Source organism: Carlito syrichta, unplaced genomic scaffold, assembly GCF_000164805.1.
Source record: "Carlito syrichta isolate Samal-C Ts95f unplaced genomic scaffold, Tarsius_syrichta-2.0.1 Scaffold136712, whole genome shotgun sequence".
Taxonomy (NCBI): Eukaryota; Metazoa; Chordata; class Mammalia; order Primates; family Tarsiidae; genus Carlito; species Carlito syrichta.
In genome coordinates, this window is record NW_007080808.1 from 102561 (window position 1) to 130042 (window position 27482).

Below are 27482 nucleotides of genomic sequence, written 5' to 3' on the forward strand. Positions count from 1 at the left end.
ATATATATATATATATATATATATATATATATTTATTTATTTATTTTCTTTTTTCTTTTTTTTTTTCGAGTTAGGGTCTCACTTTGTTGTCCAGGCTGGAGTGCAGTGGCACAATCATGGCTCATCACAACCTTCATCTCCTGGGCTCAAGCTCTCCTCCTGTGTCAGCCACCTGAGTAACTGGGACTACAGGAGTATATGTGCCATACCCAGCTAATTTTTAAAAATTTTTTTGTGGAGGCAAGCTATGGTGCCCAGGCTGGTCTTGAACCCCTAGGCTCAGGCAGTCTTCCCACTTTAGCCTTGTAGAGTGCTGGCGTTTTGGCATGAGCCACTGCACCTAGCCCCATTCAAGATATTTCTGAATTTTTAATTTAGTTTTCATAAACACCTTTGGTTTGAACCTTATTAATGAAAAAGAAGCTTGAGGATAATAATAGGTGCTTTAAAAATTGTATAATGTTTTTTAAAATATTATAGTGAAATTAATATATGCTCATTATTTTAAAAAATTTGGACAATATGTAAAGAAAATAAAATAGATAGCCTGAAAAATCTTTCTTCTAATATACATCTTTCCAGTCTTTGTTTTTTAATTTGTGTGCGAATGTATTTAAATAATATGACCATATTATAAATGCTTGTTTTGTAAACTGTGATTTTGACTTAGGATATCTCTTAGATATAATACTTTGTTTCAAAATTTTACTAATATAAACAATCACTTGATTATATTTCTGTTTCTATTTTTTTATGGGATTGCTGCATGTGGAAAAAACAAACTTTTAAAAAATTTAATTTACAGCTGGCTATTATTTTCTGTAATAATTCCACATATTCATATATTTCTAATAAAAGTATGAGAGAGGACTTTTGCCCTATATCTTGTTTACACTATTATTTAGGTTTTAAATTTCATCATGGAATTAGATTACTTAAAATGTGGGTAATTCATTATTACTTTATAGTATTCTAGGATGACTTTCTATGGAACTAAAGGGAAGCACACTGATTTTTATTTAATTGCAGAATGATGTTCTACCCCTCTCAAATTCAGTGCCTGAAGATGTGGGAAAAGCTGACCAATTGAAAGATGAAGGTGAATATTTCATATACAAATTACTTATTTTGTAAACTGAAACTCTGGAGAGTTTACAAAACTCTGAAACTCTGGAGAAAGGAACTGTCAATTGATATACTCTGGCTTACACTGCCAAGGCTGAATTGTCATATGTGCACATGACATTTATGAAACGGAAATGAATGTGATGCACAAAAAACCTGGAAATGCACAATTGCTGTGGGCAGTGTAGGTGTGGCTGGCTTCAGGAGAAGCAGGTCTGTTGTGAGTAAAATTTGCAGAAAAGCTGGGTGTGGTGGCTCACACCTGTAATCCCAGCAGTTTGGGAGACTGAGGCGAGAGGATTGCTTGAGCTCAGGGGTTCCAGACCATCCTGGGCAGCTTGGTGAGAACTCATCTCCACAATAGATCAAAAAATTAGCTAGGCGTGGTTGTGCACGCCTGTGATTCCAGCTATTTGGAAGGCTGAGGCAGAAGGATCACCTGAGCCCAGCAATTTGAGGCTGCAATGGCCGTGAGTATGCCACTGCACTCCAGCCTGGATGACAGAGTGAGACTCTGACTCCAAAAAAACCAAAAAAGACCTCAAGAAAACTTGAAAGTTACAAGGACTGATTCCTTGTAACTGTATCTGCTACTTGTACTCTAGGATCCCATATTCTCCTTTATGTTTAAATAAAGAGAGGGAAAAAAATGTTCAGTATTATTTTGACTTTCATATCTATAGTGTTTTTGAGTTCTTGGAAATTTGTTAATGCATGCATATGGCACTTGGCTTGTTTGTCTGCTAGCACATTTGATGACTATATTGCTAAATGTTATAATAGCTGGCCTGTTAAAGCATTCTTGGTTTCAATAAATAAGTTGCTGTTGAGGATCTGTGTTCAATTTTTCCATTATGTCAATTATGCTAAGTTATAGAGGAGAGCCAAGTCAGGCCTACAAAGTTTGCATTACAAAGCTATAGGACATGGTCCTTATCTTTTGCAGTGATTGAGACACAATACATTCCCTGCCCTATGTATAGCCAGAGAGTTATTAGGGAATAAGCTTCTAAAACCTTAGAAGCTACACACAGAATTATTTTCTGGCTTTTCTTTAGTTCATCCCCTGAAGAAGACTGTTGAGTTAAAAAAAAAAACAAACAAAACACTTGGTATCTTAAAAGCTAGACAGGGAAAAGAGTATGCTTTTGTTATTCCTTGGGCCTAGACATTTCTCTATCTCTGTAATCGCTGTTTTTAATGACTATGTAATGTCACACGGTACTGTTTGACCATGGCTTGCTTACTTAGCAGATACATTTGTAAACATAAGTAACCCTATCTTCAATATCTTTGTCTGTATTTCTTTTTACTAGTTTGTGATTATCTTCTTTGGATTACATTATAAAGTGTTGCATTTCTAACGAGTAGATGGGTGTCAGTATTCCATTTTAAAAATTTTCTCTAAGAAATGATGTCACCACAGTGCCTTAAAACCTTAGAATAGTATGACTTTCATAAATTACATGCAAAATAAATAAGTCACCAGATCCTCACTGTCATTTGAGTTACAATATTCCCTAAAGAATTTGAACTTAAACTATCCCAATACAAATGCATTTTTCATATATTAGTTTCTAGTTGGAATAGTTTAATATGATTTTTCCCCACACAGGTTTTTGTAGCGTGTGAAGTCTTCACTGGTAAAGTGTATATTCTACTAACGTTTTACTTCTGCAGCTCTAGTCATAATGTTGAGTAAATGGCAAATTGAAATTTTATTTTTGTCCCTCACATTTACTCCCTCTACGTGACAGAATGTTGGGAGATTGTATGCCCTGTAGAGTTTGTTTCGATATAATGAATGTTAGTAAGATGCAGGTAGGGGATGTGGGGGGTGGGACTCACTGTTGCAGCATAGGTAGACTGAATTTTTAGACTACTTACTGCTTTTGCCTTCAACCAGAGCGTCTATTCTTTATTTTCACTAACACCTGTCATATGTAAGACATATTACATATAAAATTAAAGTGATTAGGTGAAATAACTCAGAAACAGTCAAATATTACATGTTTTTATAAATGAGAGATAGGCCAGGTGCAGTGACTCAAGCCTGTAATTCCAGCATTTTGGGAGGCCGGGGTGAGAGGATTGCCTCAGCCCCTAGGTTTGTGACCAGCCTGAGCAACACGGTGAGACCTCATCTCTATTATAAATCAAAAAAATTAGCCGGGCGTGGTAGCACACACCTATAGTTATAGCTACTTAGAAGACTGAGGCGGAAGGGTCACTGGAGCCCAACAGGTTGTCGCTGGGGTGGCCGTGAGCATGTCACTGCATTCCAGCCTGGGTGATGGACTGAGACTCCAACTCCCAAAAAATAAATAGATAAGTGGGAGCGAAAGACTGTGTACACATGGACACAGGGAGTGGATTAATAAGACAATGGAGACTCTGAAGGGTGGGCACAATGAGGGATGAGAAATTACTTGATGGGTACAACGTACACTCTTTAGGTGATGGGTACACTAAAAACCCAGACTTCACCACTATACAATATGTCTACGTAACAAAACTGCACTTACACTCCCTGATCTGTTTAAATAATTAAAGTGATTGTCTTTTTTACCCAGACTTTACTATTTGTGTGAAACAAATGGCCATGGTAGATTGTCAGGCACACAGTCATTCCAGGCTACATGTTGCACTCATCTGAGTCACTTATCTGACTGTGTTATTCAGGGCTTCTAGCCAGCTGAGTACCTTCCTGGAACATTGCTTTCAAGTATCTTGTGCTCTTTGCTCCTGAAAAGCTGCAGTATGATGAGAATAAATCAAGAAATGTTCCTTGCTCTCATTCTCTGACAGGGCACAGAAGTATAGGTAAATCTCATAGGGTTGTGAATTAAAGGAGACAGTTTTATAGGAGAATACCATGTAACCATGTAGCTATAAAATGCTTTATTTATCTCCTTTTTTTTTTTTTTTTTTTTACAGATGTCTTCATTTGTGTCCTCAATTTTTGTATATTAAATATTTGGTGACTTGAAGTTTTTTTTTTCTTTTTCTGAGTCAGGGTCTCATTACACTGCCCAGACTAGAGTGCAGTGACACAATCACCACTCACTATATGTAACTTTGAAGGAATCAACCCTTCTCAGGCTCCCAAGTAACTAGGGCTACAGGCATGTACCACCACGACTGGCTAATTTTTAAATTTTTTTTGGTAGAGACAAAGTCTTACTTTATTTGTCCAGGCTGGTCTTGAACTCCTGGGCTCAAGGGATCCTTTTACAGGTATGAGCCACCACGCCCAACCAACTTGAAGTTATTTATTATTAACTTATATCATAGTATACATATATATGTCATGTTTATGACATATATATGTATTTACATATATGTATACTATGATATGTTACCTTATTGTATCTACACTTTTAAGGTGGTTTACAGGAAAAAGCATACAATAAACTTTTAGTAGTAGTAATCATAAAATGCCACCCAAGACAAAAAAGACCCTGCAGCAATAACAAAATCTCAATAACATGGAAAATTAAATGTTTGACATGGAAATATATTTAAACATATGGACTAATGTTGTTAACTTTTTGCTTGATTAAAAAACAAACTATGTAATCCTCTCAGTTTCCTTAGAGGCTTTATATTCATTTCTTTGGTTCAAAATAATGTTTTTTACTTACAAAACACATTTATTGAGATCATATGTCATACAGTTTACTTCTTTGAAGTGTACAATTCATCGGTTTCTAGTGTATTCAGAGTTGGGCCATCATCACCACAGTCAATTATAGAAAAAGAAACCATGTATTCATTAGCAGTATCTCTTTATATTCATTTCTGATTTGTAATTTGCAGTAATTTTTTTATGGCTTAAATGCTTTTATCTCATGCTTTTCTTTTAATCTTCATGGTTTTTTTCTCTGCAAATTAACACTTCCCTCCTTCTATGAAGTAGCTAATGATCTATTAAGAACACAGCTACACCAGAAGGCAGGCATGGTGGCTCATGCCTGTAATCCCAGCACTTTGGGAGGTGGAGGCAAGAGGACTGCCTTAACCTGGGAGTTAACCCTGGAGACTGACCTGGGCAACATGGCGAGACCTCCTCTCCACAATAAATCAAAAAAATTAGCTAGGTGTGGTGGTGCGTGCCTCTACTTCTAGCTACTTGGGAGGCTGAGGCAGAAGGATCACCTGAGGTCGAGACTGCAATAGATGTGATCGTGCCACTGCACTTCAGAGTGGGTGACAGAGTGAGACTCTGACTCAAAAAACAAAACAAAAAAGCCAAAAAAACACCAAGCCCATGGCTAACAGAAGAGCTTCCGGTTTAGAGAGAGCTGGGAGGAATCATAGAGGCTTTGGGCTATAAGTCTTTCCTTTTATAATCTCAATTGTTCTAATAGTCTCATTTTTGAACAATGGTTCTCATAAGTGAGCGGGACACTTTTTTTTTTCCATTTAATGGAATATGAAAGAAATCCTTTATTTTGCTGACCAGTTGTTTACTTAGCTAAATTATTGCCAGATGTGTCTGCAGATGCTCTTCCTGAAAATCAGTACTTTGTAGGCTAACCATACTGTCTGAAATTCTATCTTTCTAGAAATTAATCTCCCCAAATCCTCTTTTACAAAGAATCTATCTCTGGAAGGGATAGCACATAAAAATATTATCTACCAATATCATGCTAGCATGATTAGTTTTACCAGCTTACCCACAGCAGAATTCTGAGAGCTTGATTATTCAGCAGATGTGTGTTTTGACTGAGAGGAATGGAAGCCCAGGTCCAGACTGAGATGGTAATTAGGGAGGGTGTTGCATCTGCTGGGGGAGTTCTCAAAGGGAAGAGAGAGATGAAGATAAGAGTGGTGAGAAAGGATTCACTTTTGCCACAAGATAGTCATAAGTATTGCTTTTACTCACTTAAGCTTGGCTTTTATAAGGTGTCCAAACATTAATTCTTAAAACTCTGCATTGTTACAATGAGTCAAATACACTGAAAGCGAAATAACTCTATGGTACAAAATAGAACTTATCTCCATTGGGACTGAAAAATCACGAGACCGATCTTACTGTTGTTTCTATGATTAAAATGTATCTGCCAGAGTTTATAATTTTTCCTATCTGTTATATTTACATATTGGCTACTTTCTTTTAGGCAATAACCACATGAAAGAAGAAAATTATGCTGCTGCAGTGGATTGTTACACACAGGCAATAGAAATGGATCCCAATAATGCTGTTTACTATTGCAACAGGTAAATTATCATGATTGTGACAGGTTTTTAAACATTTGGATTAATAGCTCTGAAGGAAAACTGTAAAATTCATTTAGAAAAATCTGAAGGTTTAGAAAAACGTAAAGAAGGAAGAAACAGCCAGACACGGTGGCTCACACTTGTAATCCCAGGACTTTGGGAAGCTGAGGTGGGAGGATCCCTTGAGGCCCAGAGTTTGAGACCAGCGTGGGCAATATAGTGAGGTTCTGTCTCTCTGAGGTGTGGGGGGTGGGAGGAAATTGCTGAGTGTGGTGGCGCACACCTATAGTCCTAGCTGTTGGGAGCTTGAGGTTACAGTGAGCTATGATCACACCATTTACACCAGCCTAGGCAAGAGAGCGAGACCCTCTCAAAAATAAAAAGGGGGGTGGGTGGGCACAGTGGCTCAAGCCTGTAATCCCAGCACTTTGGGAGGCCGAGGTGAGAGGATTGCCTGAACCTGTGGGTTCAAGAACAGTCTGGGCAACTTGGCAAGACCTCATCTCTACAGTAAATCAAAAAATTAGCCAAGTATGGTAATGCCTATAGTTCTGGCTACTTGGAAGGCTGAGGCGGAAGGATTGTCTGGGGTAGCCATGAACATGCCACTGCACTCCAGGCTGGGTAATGGCATGAGACTCCAACTCAAAAAAAAAAAAAAGGAAAAAGAAAAAATTAACTCATAAATTTACCACTCAGAGGCAACCAGTTTATTTAATTTTACATTTAGCTTTGTTTGCTGGGTATATTGTAAACATGTCCTTATTTTATTGAAATTCTTCACAAACATTATTTAAATGGTTACAAATTAGTCTATTACTACCTCTCATTATTTTTAATATTTTCAGCACCTATCATTGTGGTTGACAAACAGGTACTCAGTAAAAATTATTTTGAATAAGTGGTTAGATGTACTTTAGTTTGCTTCTCTATTGACCTACCAGTGGACATTGAAGTTGTTTCCTTTTTTTTCGGTATTATAAATCTGCAATGAACAACTGTGTTTCTAAGATTTTTTTGTGTGCTGCAGGTATTCTGAACTTTAGATTTATCTCTGGAAATGCACTTAATAGGTCTAAAAGTATAAACATTTAAAAAATTGCTGATGCAAATTGCAGAATTGTCCAAACTTCTTTGAAAATATTTTGAAAATTAATTCCTTCCCCTGGGAGTGTATCTGTTTGGCCACACCCCTTTTACTAGCACTAAACTCAAATTACTTATTAATATTATTATTATTGTTGTTATTATTTTTGAGTCAAGGTCTCACTCTGTTACCCAGGCTGGAGCGTAGTGGCATGTTCATGTCTCACTGCAGCTTCAAGCTCTTGGGCTCAAGGGATCCTCCCATCTCAGCCTCCTGAGTAGCTGAGACTACAGGTGCACACCACCATGCCTGGCTAATTTTTTGATTTTTTTGTACAGATGAGGTTTTGCTATGTTGCATAGGCTGGTCTCAAACTCCTGGTTTCAAGCGATCATCCCAACTCAGTCTCCCAAAGGGCTGGGATTACAGGTGGGAGCCACCACATCTGGCCTAATTATTGTTAATTTGCTATTATTTACATATCACTTGTTCTAATTTGTATTTATTTACTGTGGGTTGGATATTTTTAAAACGTTGGCCATTTGTGTTTTTTTCTTCTAAATCTTCTATTTATACCTTCTTAAACTGAATGTTTATGTCCTCAAAAATTCATATGTAAATTTTATCATATCAAATCTGTGTTGGAAATTGGTATGACTATTTTAATCCATCTGAAACTTGTTATGACAGCCTTATAAAAATTATCTTTTATTTTATAGTAGGCTCTTTGATTTGAAAGAGGTCTTTAAGTTATATTTGTTTCAGTCTTCCACAGAGTTATTATTGTATTTTGGATAGCCACACCTTATTGAGACAGTACCCTCTTTCTTCCCTTATCTTTTTTCTTGTGGTTATATCTAACTTTCAGAAAAGTCTTCCTTATATTGACACTGATTTTGTTTTCCTGTAGCTTCTGTAGTTCTATCAGTTGGCTTTATCTAATTCTTAATAGTAATTCCAGAATAATTGCGATTCTTCTTTTTTGTGACAGTACCTTACATTTTGAAGTTCACTACCATGTTTACTTGAGTTCTTTTCTCCACATTAAATGTTTGAAGTTTCTTCCATTATACTTAGGTAGTACAGCTTCAAGTCCTATACCTTTGCTTAAGACATATTCCAGTTTACCTGTATCTGTTAAAAGTGTAGTTCTCAGAAGTTAACCTAGTATACCTGACATTGGTCTAACCTACCAGTAGTCTTATAGGGCTCTCATTTGACCTAATTCTAGATAACATAATTGTATATCAGCATATTCTAGCATTATTTGTTAAATTCTTATTTTGCTTTTGGTATGTACTACCACTTTTGATAGATTTATTTCTTCTAGAATTTCATATGAAAGAAATAATGCATATTTTACTGTATAAGGCTTTTTTGCTCAGTGTAATGGTTTTGAGATTCAGCTATGCTGTTGCATGTATCAGAAGTTCATTGTTTTTTATTGTTCAGTAGTATTCTGTTGTTTGACTATTAGTTTGCTTAGCCTTTTTCCTATTTTTGGGCTACTTCTGGTTAACAAAAATTTAAATTTTGTCCAGAATTTATACTTGTTGTTCGTGGAAGGGTTGGGTCCTTAAGGAATTTAGTTGGCTATGCTGGACACCTTTATTTTCTGTTTTCATAAAAAAAAAAAAAAAAAATCCATTTATTAACCCATTCTATCAATCTAGCCCAGAAAACTAGAAAATTCGAATGATTTGTGGAAAATGAATTCCCTATGCTTGTTTGAATTTTATTCTCTAGAATGAGATTAGTATACATAAAGTTTTAATTTGACATATGGGGGCATATGCAGTCTTGAGATAAATACACTTGAGTGTCATGAAATGTTATGATCAGATATAAACGTTATCACAAAATTACTTATTTATACAGCACAGTAAGCCATATACTTTTAAGTATCAATATGGAAAATATGAACTTAAAAAGTTTATTTTTAATTAGATTAGGATTAATGAATAGTCTTATGTCCACTAGAACTATATTAGAATAAATTCTTGGTAATACCTATGCTTGCTTTTTATTTGATTATTGTTAAACTGAAGTTAATACTTATGCTTTCCTTTTGCATTTAAGTAGTATCTTTATCCCTTAAAAGTTCAGTAACAGGGCATGATTTTTAATACTAAATAATTAGAAATGTTTGTATATTTAATACAAATAAAATAAATCTTTAGGATTGTTTGGGGTTTTTTGAGACTAATAGCTAGAAATAGCTCAATAGCCTATAATTTCGTCCACTACCTCTTGCTGTTTTTCTTAGCCAACTGGCTTCCAAGAGTTGGGAGCTCAGAATAGCACATCAAAATCTTCCTTTTAATATTCTTTTTCACCGTTTTATTTCTAATCAAGATACATATAGATATACATTTTTTGAGTGGGATCTCACTCTGTCATCCAGGCTGGAGTACAGTGGCACGATCACAGCTCACTACAGCCTTGACCTCCTGGGGTCATATGATCCTTCCTCCTCAGTCTACTGAGTAGCTGGGACTACAGGCGCATGCCGCAATGCCCAGTTGACTTTTTCTCTTTCCTTCCTTCCTTCTTCCTTCCTTCTTCCTTCCTTCCTCCTTCCTTCCTTCCTTCCTTCCTTCCTTCCTTCCTTCCTTCCTCCTTCCTTCCTTCTTCCTTCCTCCCTTCCCTCCCCTCCCCTCCCTCCCTCCCTCCCAGCAGGCTGGTCTCAAATTCTTAGGTTCAAGCAGTCTTCTTGCCTCAGCCTTTCAAAGTGCTGGGATTACAGGTGTGAGCCACTGCCCCTGGCCTATTACTCATCAAAATATTTTTCACACATTAAACTTGTTAGGGTGAACTAAAGTTTGCTTTTTATTGAAGTGACTTTTTTATTTGTTAGAAAATCATCAGTTGGCACATCTCTTAAGCATGAGTCTTTCTTTTCTAGTATTTAACTTCTATTTTCACCTTCAAGGATTCTTCTGATGCTTTAGGCTCAGCTTAGATACAGGGAAAACCTGAATCTTTCCTTGAAAACCTATTATGTAATTTTGTTCCTGTACTTCTAGCACTTGCCACAATGTGCAACATTTATATAGGTTTGTCATATGTTCTGTCTTGTATGCGTATCTGTTTTATTTCTTCAGGTGAAGGGACTAGTATCTATTTGTATTCCCTGTAGCATCTAACGCTGTGCCTTGTAGGAGTTTAACCAATTCTTGTTGGACGAACGGAAACTTATCGAAGAAATATAAGAAATTTCCAATGATGTGAAGCAGGTGGCCATTCACAATAGCACTTGTATACATAAAACAGCAAATGATTAAGTATAGATCTGAAACACTTCCAAGTCCTTGACAGCATGAAATGAACAGCAGTTTTCTATGTCTTCTGTCCCTACACAAACATAATGTTCATATCCCTTTTGTACAACTGCAGTGCTGAGTACATTACTTTACCCATGGTAAACTCATGCTCTGGGGTGGGTGAATAGTGGGTGGATAGATGACTCCAGGCAGTACATGGACTAAGAGACATAAGGGTAAGGGAGGAAGTCCTCTCAGGAGATGGGAAGTTTGAGTTGGGGTTGGAGTTGAAGGACCAGCTAAACTGATCCTTCTGGATGGGCAGAGGAGGGGAAGGCATTGTAGTTGGAGAACATAGTTTCCAACTATAAAAAATCAAAGGCAAAAATCAAGAAGTGTCAGGCTGTTGTAACAAGGAATGCCAGTGACAGCAGGTAGCTGTGTCAGCTCTGAGAAAGATGGGAACAGAAACCTCGTCATTTTGCATTTTATTTTCTTCCTCCTTTATGTGCAGTGTGTAGTCATTTATTTCCCGGGGATTTGAACTCGGTGTGTTTTTGAACTTGTAGTTGAGTCTCAGTTCTGCCCCTTACTAGCTAAGTGGGCAGCCACGTAATCTTTTTAAGCCTCAGTTTCCTCACTTGTAAAATAAGTTGTTGTGAGGAGTGATAATATATACAAAGTCCCTAGAATAGTCTTAGACTTGCAACATTTGTTTCTTTCCAAAACAGGGTAAGGCTTCTTCAGTTGTAGGAATAGATTTTTGCTATAATTTGTTTATGCATGACATGAGAGGTCATTTGATTTTTTTCTGCCTTTTTCCCTACAAACTAGAACATAAATTTATGCATGCTTTTGTTCTACTAAGGTAAAGAAAGCAAAGGTTCTGAAAATATGGTGTCTCTGACTGTATTGTTTTACTGAAATGTCATTAGTTATGCCCTGATAACTAGACAGCAGAGGCAGAGAGTGCAGATCACATTGTTATTCAGTCCAGACACTGGCATGTTTGGCTTCATCTCACAGAAGATTCAAATATAGTCTGGCTTCTCTTTCCTTTCCTGGCCTCTGAGGCTCAGACGCCTCTCCTCATCCTTTTGTGAGCTGCACAAATCTGCTTTTACCCCTCGCTTGCAGTTTGTGATCACAAGCTGTTAAGATTGGAACACCATCTTCCTCTTTCCTTTCTCCCACTCTTCTCTCCGAGTCGGATCCTCCCTGCTTTATTCCTTATCTTATTGTTAGTATCTGAAGCCAGAAATCAGGGTGTCTTTCTCTAAGCCTCTGTTTTCCACATACCTCCCCAATAACTAATTCATTCCCTATGCCCTTAGTTCAAGTTCTTAACTTTTGCTAAACTAGAACAATAGGGACTTGCAGTGGCCTTCCATTTTTACTCACACTCGGTACTCCTGTCTTCTGCCAGAAGGATGTTTCTAAAATGTGTAATTGATAATCTGACTTTTGCTTTCTGTTCAGTATTTCCAAATACCCACGTGATCAAATTTAAGCTCCTCAGCATGACATATAAGGTCTTTTATAATCTTGGCTCTTTGTTATCTCTTCACTGTATTTCCTTTTCTCTTCTTCACTATCTACGCACATATGATGTGAAACTCACTGATTTCTTAGAAATACCCTGTTGGGACATCTCTCTGTGTTCTGTGTGTCCTGCCCGCTCTGTCTAGAATATTTCCCACCTTGTCTAATTGGTCAACAGCTAGTCATCCTTCAAAATCCTGTTAGGTGTTGCTTCTTTGGAGAAGACTTTCTTCATTTCTTGTCTTCCCAACCTCCTGACCATGCCCCTACACCCTTCCCCACCATACTTTATAGAATGGTGCTGTTCAATATGGTAGTTACTTCAGTGTAAGTTACTTAAAATGTAATACAAATAAAAATTCAGCTCCTCAGTTGCATGAGCATATTTCAAGTGCTAATTAGTCATATGTGGCTAGGGGCTACTGTATTTGATAGCAGAGATAAAGAACTTTTCTATCACAAAAAGTTCTGCTAGACACCTCTGTACAGGGTTAACCACATCTTTCATTGTACTTCCTCTTTCTTTGATAGTTTCATTTTTGCACTTATTGTACTTTTATTTATTTGCATGTCTGTTTCCCTATTAGACAATGAAGTTGGAGAGCAGGAGACATTCTCTTCATCACTATACTGTGATTTCAAGTTCAGGATCTAGCATATTATAGGTGTTCAGCAAAAGTTTGAGTTGACTTGATTCCTTTCAGATTTTAAAAGGGAAAATTGTCTCTCCCTGATGACTTCTAAAAGTAAAAATTACATGGTAACATGTATATGCATTTTTTAAAAATGTAAACCTATTTAAAATATATTCAAACTTTCTGAGAGAGTAGTATGACGGACATCTATATACATTTACCCTTGAATCAGTAGTAGTTAATATTTTACCATGTTAACTGCCTCTCTCTACATTGGGGGGTTTGTGTGCATATACACAAATATATGATTTTCTAGCTGATCCTGAATACTTCAGCTATATCTCCTAAGAAGAAAGGTGTATGCCATATAACTATCATGGCATTTACATACCTGTTAGAAAATTAATGTTAATACTGACATTTCTCCAGTTGTCTCCAAAACATCTTTTATAGCTATATCTTTTATCTAGAATCCAGTTAAGTTCCTTACATTGCATTTTGTTATGCCACTTTGGTCTCTTTGACTCTAAAAAGTATCTCTGTCTCTTTTGATTATTTGTTTTCATGATATAGCATTTTTGAAGAGTTCATGCCAATTGTCTTATAGAATGAGCCATATTCTGGATTTGTATGGTTGCTTCCTCATGATTAAATTTAGGTTAAATTTTGGTATGATGTTTACGTAAATAATTATGTGTACCAACGATTGCATTATATTAGGAGGTACATATTTTCAAACTGTCCAATTGATGATGATTCTAAGATTGATACTTTAAGGTGCTGACCACCAGATTTATTATTCCTTTTGTAATTAATAAGTAATTTGTGGGGCCAGATCATGTGAATAAAAGATTGTTCTTTAACAGTCTTTTACCAAATGTTTGATCATCTATTCATGATCTTTCCCCAAATCATTAATACAATGTATCACCTTCTCTCCAAAAATTTCATCACATATTTTTATTAAAAAGTGCTTTTCTCCCTTCCCCCTTTTCTACTTTCTCCCTCCTTGCCACTGCAGCTTTTTTGAATATCATCAAAGATTAACATCAGGCCAGGCTTCAGGCTTCAGGTTCAGTCTGTAATCCCAGCATTTTGAGAGGCTGAGGCGAGTGGATTGCCTGAATCCATGGGTTCGAGACCAGCCTGGGCAACTTGGCGAGACCTCATCTCTACAATAAATCAAAAATTAGCCAGGCTGGTAGTGTGCCCCTGTAGTAGTTCTGGCTATTTGGAAGCCTGGGGCGGAAGGTTCGCTGGAGCCCAGCAGGTTGGCACTGGGGTGGCTGTGAGCGTGCCACTACACTCCAGCCTGGGCGGCAGAGTAAGACTCCAACCCCCCTCCCCCAAAAAAAGGTTACCATCAGATAAATGGTTCTTAATTTCTCTGAGACTCTATGCACAGTAATGAAATTGTTGTCATCCTTACTCACAGCCAGATTTAAGAACATAGTTAAGTTTTATTTTTTACTTTAAACTTGCTAGATAATCATACTATATGGTAATGTTATGTGCACCTAAAGAGTGAGAATTAGTGTATTGGGAAGGCATGGATATACATTTATTAAATACAAACTTTAATTGAACAAATAAATACAATAAAAATATGACATTAACATTAAATCCTGAATGTAGTCTTTTGGTAACAACCTCAAATACAATCCATGTAGTATTTTTGTTCTTTTTGAAAACTCTCATTAAATTTGAAGTACTCAGAGTATTATATATAGAGGATTCACTTTCTGATTATATATACATAAAATATACAAATATATATATATACTTATTTTGAGTCAGAATCTCACTCAGTCACCCAGGCTGGAGTTTAGTGGTATACTGCTCACAGCCACCGCAGCCTCCACCTGCTGGGCTCAGGCGATCCTTCCACCCCAGCCTTCCAAGTAGCTGGAACTACAGGTATGTGCCGCCACCCCTGGCTAATTTTTTTGATTTATTGTAGAAATGAGGTCTCACCAAGTTGCCCAGGTGATCTCTAACCCTTGGGCTCAGGCAATTCTCTCGTCTTGGCCTCTCGAAGTGCTGGGACTACAGGCTTGAGCCACTGCATCCAGTCTGATTATATTTTTAAAATCACAATTTAAAAAAGATCTCCAAAGACAAATATTATCTTTCAGTTTCCTGAAGGTGTTTAGCAAATGTTTAGATACAGATTTTTTTTTAAACACATGTCTTTCTCTACATCCCCTTTTTCAAAATCTCCCTCCTTCCATCCCTTTACCCTTCATGAATGTTTCTGTGCATGTATGCATGCACATACACTCAGTAGAAAAAAGACCTTGGTGGAAAAGATATGAGATTTGTGTGATTTTCTGTTCTACAAAATCACCTTTAGTAGATTTACAGTAGATGCCAGTCAGAGTCTCACTCTGTCGCCCAGACTGGAGTGCAGCGGCTACGCACAGCCACCCCAGTGTCAGCCTGCTGGGTTCAGGTGATCCTTTCACCTCAGCCTTCCAAGTAGCCAAAACTACAGGTGTGCGCTACCATGCCCAACTAGTTTTTGTGATTTTTGTAGAGATGAGGTCTCACCAAGTTGCCCGAGCTGGTCTCAACCCCTCTGGGCTCAGGCAGTCCTCTTACCTCAGCCTCCCAAAGTGCTGGGATTATAGGCTGAACCACTGCGCCCAGCCCTCATGCTTACTTTCTGGACAATTTTTTTTCCAGAGGCCGTGCTTATAATATTTAATAAAATCATTAAAAAAAAAATCTGTCTCCAAGCTTAGGCCATAAACTCCATTCCTCCCTCACAGTAAATGTTTTAAATTCTTAGAGGAAACTTTGTTTGGTAGGTTTCTAATCCCAGATTCAACTTCCTGAGTTGGCAGGATTTAAGACATTAATTCACTGTCTTAACTGTTCTCCTTCAAGCAACTCAAACACCAGGCAGGATACACAAGTAGATTTGAGGCCTCAAAGGATCTTCCTGGCTCTATGGATTAAAATCACTCGTGGATGAGCGCTTGCTATAGTGGTAGGAAATGGTGCTTACTCTGAGGTACTATCTCATTCCGCCTCTGTTGTTACTGTACCATGAATTTTTCATTCCGATAGTATTATGGCTTAGAAGATCAAACTGGCATAAGCGTGAGATTTTTTGAAATCGATTTTCTGGTAGTAAATATGTGTGTGTCAGCCATTGATGTATAGAAACTTTTCAAGACTGGCCTCTAAAATTTTCTCTGAGTGAAACTACTCTAAAAGAAAGACCTGTACTTGTTTGGAAGGTTTTGCTTCTTACATAATATAACTGGAATAAATGCTTACTGACCTGAAATCCTTGCATTAGATGGAAAATGTCAGTGACTCAGACTCACGTGTTGTTAATCTGTTTTGTGGAAGCCAAGCTTTGATGGGAATTTCTCAGCATCTTCATGTTGATCAGAGCTAAACTCCTGTTTTTCCTTCTTCTGCTTTCCACCAAATGTGGTTACTTCTTAGAGTAATTTTGGTAGGCTTAATATCCCAGGTTCTACTTCCAGAAATTGCAGTGTTACGTTTAGCTTCTTCTATCTAGAGTCGGTTTTATATAACACATTCTGTTTATAGATACCTAACAAATAATTGATCTATTATTTAGTATGTGTGGCTACAATAATAAGCTTGATGTAAGACAGAAGTCGTGTTAGATAATCCTAATGTGTATGATTGACAGGAGACTAAAAGATACTCAAGGAATGCTGAGGATCAGTGAGTACCCTCATTAATACCTGGAGATAGATGGTGTTTTAGTCAGTTGTATTGTTTTCATGTGTGCTTATTAGAGTCCATGTTGGTCCCCGAAAGAAGCGATTGTTGACTAATTTCAAAGAAGAGAGATGGTTCACTGGGTGGCTAAACAAAAAGATTTTTTATTTAGGACAGTTAAGACAACAAATGTGGGGAACAAGAGAAGAATAAAGGTAGCAAAAGAGAGTAGTGCCTCTCAGATTGCAGTGGGAGAAGACCAGGACGGTCAGAGGGTTTGGGATAGCATGGGACTTTTGTTTGTAGACTCAAGGATATGAAGGAGCTTGAGTCAGTTTTGGGGCTTGCAAAAAAAAATTTTCAGAGACTGCTTCCTTACCTTAATGAATAAAAAAGGTATTAATTAGGTCCTAGAGTTCCAGTGTTTGAAGCAGAGGGGCTGCAGCATAGCAGTCGTCTTTGCAGTTGAGAGCAATCTAAGACGTAATCACCACACTCTGGACCTCCTGATGCAAGAGACTTCTGTTGTTTCTTGGCTGCTGCACCCCATATTGTTTTCTCAACATCCATCTTAGAGCTTCTCTTCTCCTGTCCTGTTTCTCCTTTGAGTTAATTATTCCTACTTGGAAATATTATTAAGGAGAGGTCATAATTACAGGGATTTCGATCTAGGCAAATATTATTTTACCAGAATTGACTTTCAGCCTTTTGCTGAGGGATAAGGATTATGAGGACTTCTGGGAGACTGAAAGAAATACAGTTCAGTCTGCCTCAGAGCTGAGTAAATGGGAGAAAGTGCCAGAGAACTGGAATATTATTTTTACTTGCACTTTAACCCTACTGTTAGAGTGATCAGTTATCAGCACAACAGTTTGTGGTCATTCACAGCAGCCACTCTCTCTGTGTTCCCCATAAGTAGCCCAGATGTCTGTTTTTATTTTTCTATTTAGGCAAATTAAAAAGATGGTAGGTAGGTCAGTTGTATGACTTGCATATTTATCTTTTCTATGACAAAGTAAACAGGAAAGGCAGCCTGCATATTTTTTCTGAACAGAAGCTTCTGAACTTTTTTTCCTCACTTGATTATATAATTATCTTAATTTAGCTTAGCCATTTACTGGTAATGATCTACAAATTGAGACAAGAAAAATATAGCTTTGTTAGTACCTAAAAATCTAAATTAGTGCCTTGAAAGCTGCTGATAAAAAAAAATCTCTTTTCTTTCTCAGGGCTGCTGCTCAGAGCAAATTGGGTCACTACACAGATGCAATCAAGGATTGTGAAAAAGCAATAGCAATTGATTCAAAGTACAGCAAAGCCTATGGAAGAATGGGGTAAGTTCTGGTAGAATGTTCAAAGTAGTATCATGTAGTTACCAGATATACTGTTCTTAATGTCTTAGTTTTGAACTTCCTTCTTAATAATGTACCCTCTGAACTAATGAGATAAGTAAAACATAAGGGAGGAAATGACTGCAATGTGTGTGACTTGAGAGTGAGATAGTTGTTTAATGACTAATTTTGTTGTTGGAGAAAATCATACAACCATACCTCATCGACTCATTTGCTGTCTATGATCACAAATCTCCAGTGACCACCCAGTATTGGCAGACAATTCTATTTTACTTCCTTCCACATTCACCTTTGCACTCTCTGATGTACCTATTTCATACCACCTCCTCGCCCTTCAGATTTCCACTTCACCCTCTGTGGTGACTCTCAGCTGATGATATAACCTTATACTTAATTGAGAAAATAGATGCATTTTGAAGAAAAGTAGTTCATCTTCTTCCAAATCCACTGTCTACCTGCATTTGTGCATTTGTATCTACACAGACTTTTTTTTTTTTCTGTTAAAATGGAAGGGTTCTTATCTAAGACCATTGCCTCCACTCATGCTTTAAGGTCAGTGGCTCAGCCTGTAATCCCGCGCCTTTGGGAGGCTGAGGTGAGTGGATTGCCTGAGCCCACGGGTTCGAGACCCGCCTGGGCAGCGAGACCTCATCTCTACAATAAATCAAAAAATCAGCTGGGTGTGGTAGTGCATGCCTGTAATTCCGGCTACTCGGAAGGCTGAGGTGGAAGGATCGCCAGAGCCCAGCAGGTCGAGACTGCAGTGGCCGGGAGCGGCCACTGCACTCCAGTGTGGGCGACAGAGTGAGACTCCAACTCAAAAAAAAAAAAAAAAAAAAGATCTCATCCCTTTGTACCTTCTCCAGGACTTTACAATTGTTATTATCCTTTTTTTCATGAAAACATTAGTTTTTCCTTGTCTGATAGATGATAATAGCTGGCATGTGAAAGATCATTCAAAATGATCCATTGGACCCATCTTTTTACTCAGTATTCCTCTTCAACTGCCGTCTCATTTGCAGTTCCTTTTTCTCTGCAGAACCCCAGATGGCTGCCTGAACTTGCTGTCTCATCTTCATCATCTCTCATTCTCTCTTCAGCTCACTACAATAGGACTTTTGTTTATATCACTGTGGGAGTTAACATTAATTGTCAACTTAACTGAGCTAAGGGATGCCCAGATAGCTAGTAAAACGTTATTTCTGTGACTGTCTGTGAGGGTGTCTCTGGAAGACATTAACATTTGAATCAGCAGGCTGAGTAAAGAAGATTCACTCTCACCTGTTTGGATGGGCATCATCTAATCCTTTGAGGACCCAATTGAACAAAAATGGATGCTTGAGCTGGGGCATCCATTTTCTCCTGCCCTTCAACTTGGGCATTTTGATTTTTGGTCTCTGACAGCTCCCTTGGTTCTCAAATCTTTGGGTTTGGACTCCAACTACATCAACAGTTTTACTGGGTCTCCGGCTTATAGGCAGCAGATGGTGGGTCTTCTCATCCTGAAACTTATGTGAGCCAATTTCTCATAATAATTCTCTCTCTCCCCCCACATATATGTATTTACACACAGACACACACACTCTCCTGAGCTAGCTCTGTTCAAGGTCACTAGTGGTCTGTATTTTGCCAAGGCCAGTGTTCAGTTCTGTATCCTAACCCCAGCTCATCTTTTAGTATTTGGCACAATACACTGATTTTTACAATGTCTTCAGAGTTCTGTGATGCCACACTTACATTGTTTCCCTTCTACTTCTCTGGGTGATCTTTTCAGTCTCCCTGACGAGTTCTTCCTCCTCTGCCAACCCCAAAACAGTGGCATGCTTCAGGGTTCAGTCCTCTGCTGCAGCTATTTCTCTGTCTGTTCTCTGATTTTATCCTGCCCTCACTTTTAAATTCCATCTTCAGTTGATAATATTTGCAGATTCTATAATTATGAATTTGCCTATTTACTAAAATTTACTTGTCGTTCCCAAATCAATATTTATGATGCTTCTGTGGTCATTTATGGACGTGCACAAGTGGTGAAAGATTTGAGTATCTTATTGTTTACAATCTCAGCTGCGACTGAATAAGGTGATGATGCTCTGCCTTTTCGTTTTAGCTCTCATGCTGAAACAGTCTATTTAGTGTTACATTTTAAAATTTTTGTGCTGTTTGTTTGTGATTTTGCTGTTTACAGTGCCCCTCAAATGTAGGCTGAAGTGTTGTCTAGCGTGCCTAACTGCAAGAAGGCTGTAATGTGCCTTATGGAGAAAATGCACATGAGATATCCTTCATTCAGCATGAGTTAATTCTGTTGACCATAAGTTCAATACTAATGAACTAAAAATGTGTTATATAAGATTTCTTTCAACAGAAACATGTAAATAAGATTATGTGTTAATTGATTGATAAAAATGTGATCAGTGTCACAAGAACCTAACCCTGTATTTTCCCCAGGAATAGCTGTTTGTTATTTACTAATTCAGTGTTCATGGTGGCATTCTAGAACATAACTACTGTGAATGAGGATCTCCTGTACATTACTGGATCTCTTAAGTCATATGGTTGAACTCCATATTCATATATTCAGTTACGTTTCACCTGTTTGTTTGGCTGTTTAACTGGCATCTTAATCTTAGCAAGTCCCAAACAGAACACTTGTTCCCTTCTTAAATCTTTCCCATCTCAGAAAATTGTCTGATCATCCAGCTACTCCTTGCTCAGGTTGAAAGCCCCCTAGCCGTTCCTTCATTCTCATTACACTTAGCACAAGTGCTGAGTATCTGTCAGCAAGTTTCCATGTGTATTTTGGATCCAAGTGCCAATCTCTATCTTGCTTATAGCCCTAGTCCAAGCTACATCTCTCATCTAGGAGCAGCTTCCTAACTGGTCTTCTTCCTCCACTCGGCTTTCTGCCTGTGTGGATCTTCTGCATAGAAGACAGAGTGAGCTTCCTAGAGCATAAACCAGATCATGTTCCTCCATGGCAGTCAGAATGCAGTTCAAATTCCAAGCAACGGTCATAGGGGACCTGGCGCCTGCCTGCTTTCCTGCCTAGTCTCCCACACTTTCCACTCTCCACTCCTGCCTTGTCTCTCCACGCTCGCATCTTCTCAGAGCTTTTGTGCTTACTGCTGCTCCTGTTAGAATGAGTCTTCGAGTTTCCTATGAGTTCTTTCTTCATATCACTCAGGTCTTTCCAGCATAGCCACTTTGGAGCACCTCACCTATTTGTTATCTTTAATATTGCCCTTTGTATTTGCATGTTTGGTGTCTATCTTGCCTAGATGGAATCAAGTTTTCTCAAGGTCAGGAACTTTATCTTTATCTTTTTTTTTGGAGTTGGAATCTCACTCCATTGCCCAGGCTGGAGTGCAGTGGCATGCTCATGGCCACCACAGCCTTGACCTACTGGGCTCCAGCTGGAACTACACGCATGCGCCACCATGCCTGGCTAGTTTTTTGATTTATTGTAGAGATGAGATCTCACTAAGCTGCCCAGGCTGGTCTCAAACCCCTGGGCTCAGGCAGTCCTCTCACCTCGGCCTCCCAAAGTGCTGGGATTATAGGCGTGAGCTACCATGCCTGGCCTAGGAACTTTATCTTTTTCATCGTGGAATCCTCAGTACTTAAAATAGGATCTCATATATAGCTGGGTTTGAGCAAAGAATTATTGACTGCCTGTGATTAATTGGGGATTCTGGCGAAGTATCCTTCATGTTTGACTGGTAGAAAACTAATTCAGTTGTATGGATTTTTCCATGGTTAGGTACTGTATTTTATTCAGAAAGAATTGGAATAATTTGTTAAAAATAAAAATCCGCAATATCATCTCTCCATATGTATCATTATTGTTTAATTCTGAAGTAATTTTTCATTCAATAAATTCTAACTATGTAGAGATGAACATTAACATTTAATAACTAACTCTCTGATTTGGACCTGAGATAATTTGTTATTTGTGTTTTAAAGGATGCTATTTTTATCTGTTTAGTAACTCATATGTCTTGATCAGGCATAGTCATCTGATGATCCACAGCCTATTTTTTTTTAAATGACAAATTGATATTAATTGTTGCTCAAAGTCTCTGTTAAGAAGATTAAAAAATTTGGGATGTTGTGAAGCACAAATAGAAAGTCTTTAAAAATTAGCATTCTGGGTTTATATGACCATAGGATTATTGGTCAGCTCACATCTTTGTGAGCTCACTCTAGGCATTTAGAAAGCAATTATTTCACATACAAGCTTAAACATGGAAGACTAGGTAAGGTTCATCTCTAAGCATTAAATTCATGGTCCAAGGGCAAGCAATGTTGTCAGCAAGCAGAATAGAGAATGTTCAGGTATATAGATCTTGGAATTAAAGGGAAGGAATTTTCATGATACTCCTGTGAACCATAGTACAATGAAGAAATTAAGTGTAATCTAGATTAGAGCTGAATACCAGATGTTTGACAGTGTTTGTTATATCCTGATGTTCTTTAATCATATACCTTATACATTTACACCCTCTGTTCCCTTCAGGCTGGCCCTTACTGCCATGAATAAATTTGAAGAAGCAGTTACAAGTTATCAAAAGGCATTAGATCTTGACCCTGAAAATGATTCCTATAAATCAAATCTGAAAATAGCAGAACAGAAGTTAAGAGAGGTATCCAGTCCTGTAAGTTGTTAATGCTAAATGAGTGAAATATTTTCTGTCATTCACAATTTATTATAATTTACTTGGCATTGCTGGACTGATTCTCAGATATGTTTTACAGACAGGAACTGGATTGAGCTTTGACATGGCTAGCTTGATAAATAATCCAGCCTTCATTAGTATGGTGAGTATTTTCTTTTCTACTCTACTGGCTCTGTTTTCTGTAAAGCTATGTAGTTTCAAAGCTTTTCGGAAACAAATATAGAGGAGTTTTTGTGCTGGTAGTTATGGTGAATTGTTGACATAAGGTTCTGGCAGGGCTCTTAACCTGTGTGTGTGCCTCTTTCTGGGAAAGCCGTGGGTAGATTCAGGAAGCCCATGGATCCTCCCAAAATTGCATATAAAAATTTGTGTACATGTGTGTATGTGCATTTTTCTAGGGAGAGAACTATATTTTTCATCACATTGGCACAAGGGTCTGCAAATATATGAAAGATTAAAAACTGCTATCTTACATAAAAGTAGCCCTAGGAAGATATCTCACAATTGCCATAGTAGTTCCCTATGTTTCCCCTCAGTACTGTCTGCTTTAATTTTTTCCTCCCTCTGTCCCTCTCTCCTTCCCTCCCTTTCTTTTTTTCTCGCTCTGTCACCCAAGGCTGGATTACGGTGACATGATTATGGCTCACTGCAGCTTCAACCTCCTGGGCTCAGGCCGTCCTTCTGCTTCAGCCTCCTGAGGAGCTGGAACTACAGGCATGTGCCACCATGCCCCGCTCATTTTTAAAGTTTTTTTTGTAGAGACGAGGTCTAACTATGTTTCCTATGTTGCTGGACTCAAGCAGTCCTCCCCCCTCAGCCTCCCAGAGTGTTGGGATTACAGGCGTAAGCCACCACACCTGGTTTATTTTTTATTTTGAGAGTTTATTTGAATTTTTAACATAAGTCTCCTATATATGGACTCTATTCTTCCAGCCAACAAAAGAACTTGTGGGTCTTTTTGAAAACATACATGCTCTGGTCTAATATATGTTAACTCTGATTTAGTGGGTCTAGATATTTATGTTCCCTGGGCATATGTAACTCCTTGGGTGAATGCATACTTTGGATGAGGATTATTCTACCACATGCTAAGCCCTTGAAAGGCAGGAATCAGTTCTTATTCATCTTGCTTTCCTTCAGAAAATGTGTCTTGTATCCATTAAATCATCAGTTGAACTGAAACAGATGACTCATTCCCAGTGAGATAAAGAAGTCTGTTGAGCAATTGGTAGGGTCTTTTTTACTCTCATTAAACTTAAGTCAGTCTTCCTGCCTACATGCTAGCAAATATATATCTTGTAGGTTTTGTGACATTTTAAAACAAAGTTATCCATTCCAGGACTCAGGTTATGATACTGCAACAAGATGTGAAAATGGAATTCTTTTCATTTCAGATTTGGTTTAGCCTCTAAGTTGCTATGTACCCAAATAAGGTGTGAGACCACCATGTAGGAACTGCAAAAATGGAGGATTAAAAACATGTTTTGTGACTCTCAAAAAGGGTCAGGTTGATGGAAATTAAAGGGGATTCTTGGAGACAGCTGTTGGAGTTCCACTGCTCCATGTGTGACAGAAGTAGGGAGGCCTGCCCTCGTCTCAAGTCCACTGAGAAAAGGCCTTTCTGGTCCGCTCAGAGAGCTTTCTACCTGGCCCTCAGTGGGAAAGCCAGTAGTCTGGGATCTGACTTATCAGCTAAACAAGCCAGTGGCAGAATTAGCTGTATGGCTTGGGCAGTTACTGTACTGATGACAGTGGAGCAGTGGTGTGTTTCCTATGGACCAATGTGGTAGAGTAATCCGTTGGTCTGCATGCTCAAGAGGGCTTCCTGGAAGTGACAGGATCCCAACACAGAGAATCTCTGGAGGGCTGCTAAGAACCTAGGACTCAAAGGAAAGCATCCGTCCAGAGGGCAAATTATCCTTTCCAGAGAGTAGATGAGAAATCCCCATGGGGTGAGGATGGGAGCAGAGTCTGAGGAACCTCAGGAAGTACCCCATGAAAGAACTAGAGTAAAGTGGGGACCCAAGGGAGGCCCAAACTGTACCTATATGATGACCACTTATGTAACCTAATCCTGAATTACACCCCGCATCTTTAAAAAGAAAAGAGGCAGAGTAGTTTTAATGCACCTTGCAAACCCAAAGAGCCCTAATGCAAAACCAGCCGGGTAGTGCCAGACAACAAATAAGAACTTTCCTGCTCCGTTTGCCTCTTGCCTCCTGCTTAGCCTTGACCCTCAAGGGCCAGAATTCTTGGTCAGGAAGCTGGGGGAATCAGAACTAGAGGCACTACAGGAAAAAGAGCAGCCAGCTGTGCCAGCAGGCCCATGCTGGGAAGAGGAAAGGTTTTACCTATAAATTAAGTTTTATGGATTTGGTGGTTATATTGGGACGTTAATTACTGGCCTAGAAGTCATTTTACAGTTTAAAGTGACTAGAGGACAGCTTATGATAAAAGCTGTGGGATCTGTTGTAAATTTCTTCTAAGTCCTAGATTCTGGAAGAAGGGAAAGAACTACTTTCTTGGTACCAGCATGTTTATAGCTCATAAATCCTGCTTTCCCTGTGTAATGTGCATAGTATTCAGGGTTTGACTCAGAGGCACCAGTCTGGACTGAGGCTTGAGGAAAGTTATTGAATTATTTGCAAGTCAGTCCAACAGTTATCTTTCTGGTAATATGAGCAAGCAGTGACTTTTCCTAACAGCTCAGTTAAGGTCAGTGAATAAAAATGAACTACTGTCTATAAAGATTTAGAATAAATTCAAATTTTACACGAGTATTGTGGATAATACCAATTTGAGGCAAAAAAATTAGTAATGCTTTTAAAACAGAGAGTTTCTAAAGTGTGTATGCATATAAATATAATTCTCTACCCCCACTGTAAGCCTGAGAAGAATGGTAACTTCTGGGCACCCTGGAACCAAGTCAGCATTTCTTGAGCCTACTCTTTTAGAGTGGACCCTATCAAGTATGGATTCTTTTTTTTTTTCTGAGTCGGAGTCTCACTCTGTCGCTCAGGCTACAGCACAGAGGCATGCTCACAGCCGCCACAGCCTCGACCTGCTGGGCTCCAGCGATCTTTCTACCTCAGCCTTCCAAGTAGCTGGAACTACAGGCATGTGCTACCATGCCTGGCTAATTTTTTTTTTTTTTTTTTGTAGATCTCACCAAGTTATCTGGGCTGGTCTTGAACCCACAGGCTCAGACATTCCACTTGCCTTGGCCTACCAAAGTGCTGGGATTACAGGCTGAGCCACCGAGCCTGGCCAAGTGTAGATTCTTTAACAATACTTTTAAGTTTCTATTTTTCCTTTTGACCTAATTGATCTGATCAGTAGTAGTAAGTGAACTGCCATCAATAACTTTATCCTTGCTGTGTCTTTTTAATGCCACTTTTTCTAGTACCTTCTCTTTTACCTTATTTACTTTGGGTAGCACCCTAAAATGGCACAAAATGTCAGCACATGCATGGCTTAAATTTCAGTCCTCTATATTAAAAAATACATTTGTTAGAGATCCCTAAATGTTAACTGTTCTTAACAGGAGGTGCTATTTTTCAATTCCAGGCAGCAAGTTTAATGCAGAACCCTCAAGTTCAACAGCTGTGAGTACATAGAAAAAGCTTATTACATTTTCCCCTTTCTACTTGCCTGTCTTCTAATTGAAGCACATCAGCTAAAAAATGATAAAACTGCCCTGAATGCCAGTCAGTTGGAACTTAATGCCATATACATTTAGCCTAACCTCGTAAATAACATAGGCATGTTTTATTCTTAACCTTTTATATAACATGGTTATGTTGATTGATGTTGCCTTGGCCAGTGGTCCTCTTTGTTAAGAACATATGCCGATCCCAATGATGTGTCTCCCGCACACTCTAGAATGTCCGGAATGATGACAAATGCCATCGGGGGTCCTGCTGCTGGAGTTGGGGGCTTAACTGACTTGTCGAGCCTCATCCAAGCGTAAGTATCCTTTAAGACAGACATTGAGAAAATGTATTTTATGTTTTACAGTTTGTCTCTAAGGTGAGGGGATGGAGGATAGGGCTTTTTTGGGGGGGTACCCGCTCCATAAGGCAGGTGAAGACAGGAGTAGGTGATTTATGTCCCTGTTCAAGAGCTAGAAAAGCAACAGGCTTGTGACTACGGGTGTCAGAGCATCCATGGCAAAGCTAGGTTTTGATTTTACTACTTGATTGTGTTGTCAGTATGAAATTAGGGTCTTCAGTCTCTTAAGTGGGGATGTCAAAACTATCATTTTACATACAGAGAGTCCCAAGGATTGATTAGTGACCTAGCACTTTTGAGGACAGTAAAAAATCATAGGCCCAAATATACTGATTCCATATATGAGGGACCCCAGAAAACCAAAATTCTCTTTTGGAGAGTGGGCCCCTGGTAGTACACCCGGAATTTGTTCCTCCAGCTCAAACGGCCAACCTAAGTTGTTTTTTTTTTTGAGTTGGAGTCTCACTCAGTCGCTCCCGGCCACCGCAGCCTCGCCTGCTGGGCTCCAGCGATCCTTCCGCCTCAGCCTTCCAAGTAGCTGGAATTACAGGCATGCGCTACCACGCCCGGCTGATTTTTTGATTTATTGTAGAGATGAGGTCTCGCTGCCCAGGCGGGTCTTGAACCCACGGGCTCAGGCAATTCACTCACCTCAGCCTCCCAAAGGCGTGGGATTACAGGCTGAGCCACCAAGCCCGGCAACCAAAGTTTTTATCTGAAAGTCTTGAGAAGGTCGCATCATGATTTGTGGAAGAAATGTTCTGAGTTGTGGCAAATAGGTGACTGGTTTTTCAACTATGACAATGCACCTGCCCCAAACCAAAAAGCGGCATGACCCCTGTGCCTCACCCTCCCTATTCACTCATTCT

The 27482-nt window shown here is 38.7% G+C and overlaps 1 protein-coding gene across 5 annotated transcripts in view; it reads left to right on the forward strand.

The window, feature by feature from the left end:
* The window catches only part of SGTB (small glutamine rich tetratricopeptide repeat containing beta), a 46872-nt gene that overhangs the window by 16654 nt on the left and 2736 nt on the right, over positions 1-27482 (forward strand). For all 5 annotated transcript variants that reach the window (XM_008049767.2, XM_008049766.2, XM_008049765.2 and 2 more), the window contains exons 4-10: positions 1030-1099; positions 6249-6348; positions 17810-17914; positions 22443-22581; positions 22682-22744; positions 26170-26207; positions 26485-26568. In XM_008049767.2, coding sequence (XP_008047958.1) covers positions 1030-1099; positions 6249-6348; positions 17810-17914; positions 22443-22581; positions 22682-22744; positions 26170-26207; positions 26485-26568 — 599 coding nt within the window. The remainder of the gene's footprint in view (positions 1-1029; positions 1100-6248; positions 6349-17809; positions 17915-22442; positions 22582-22681; positions 22745-26169; positions 26208-26484; positions 26569-27482) is intronic.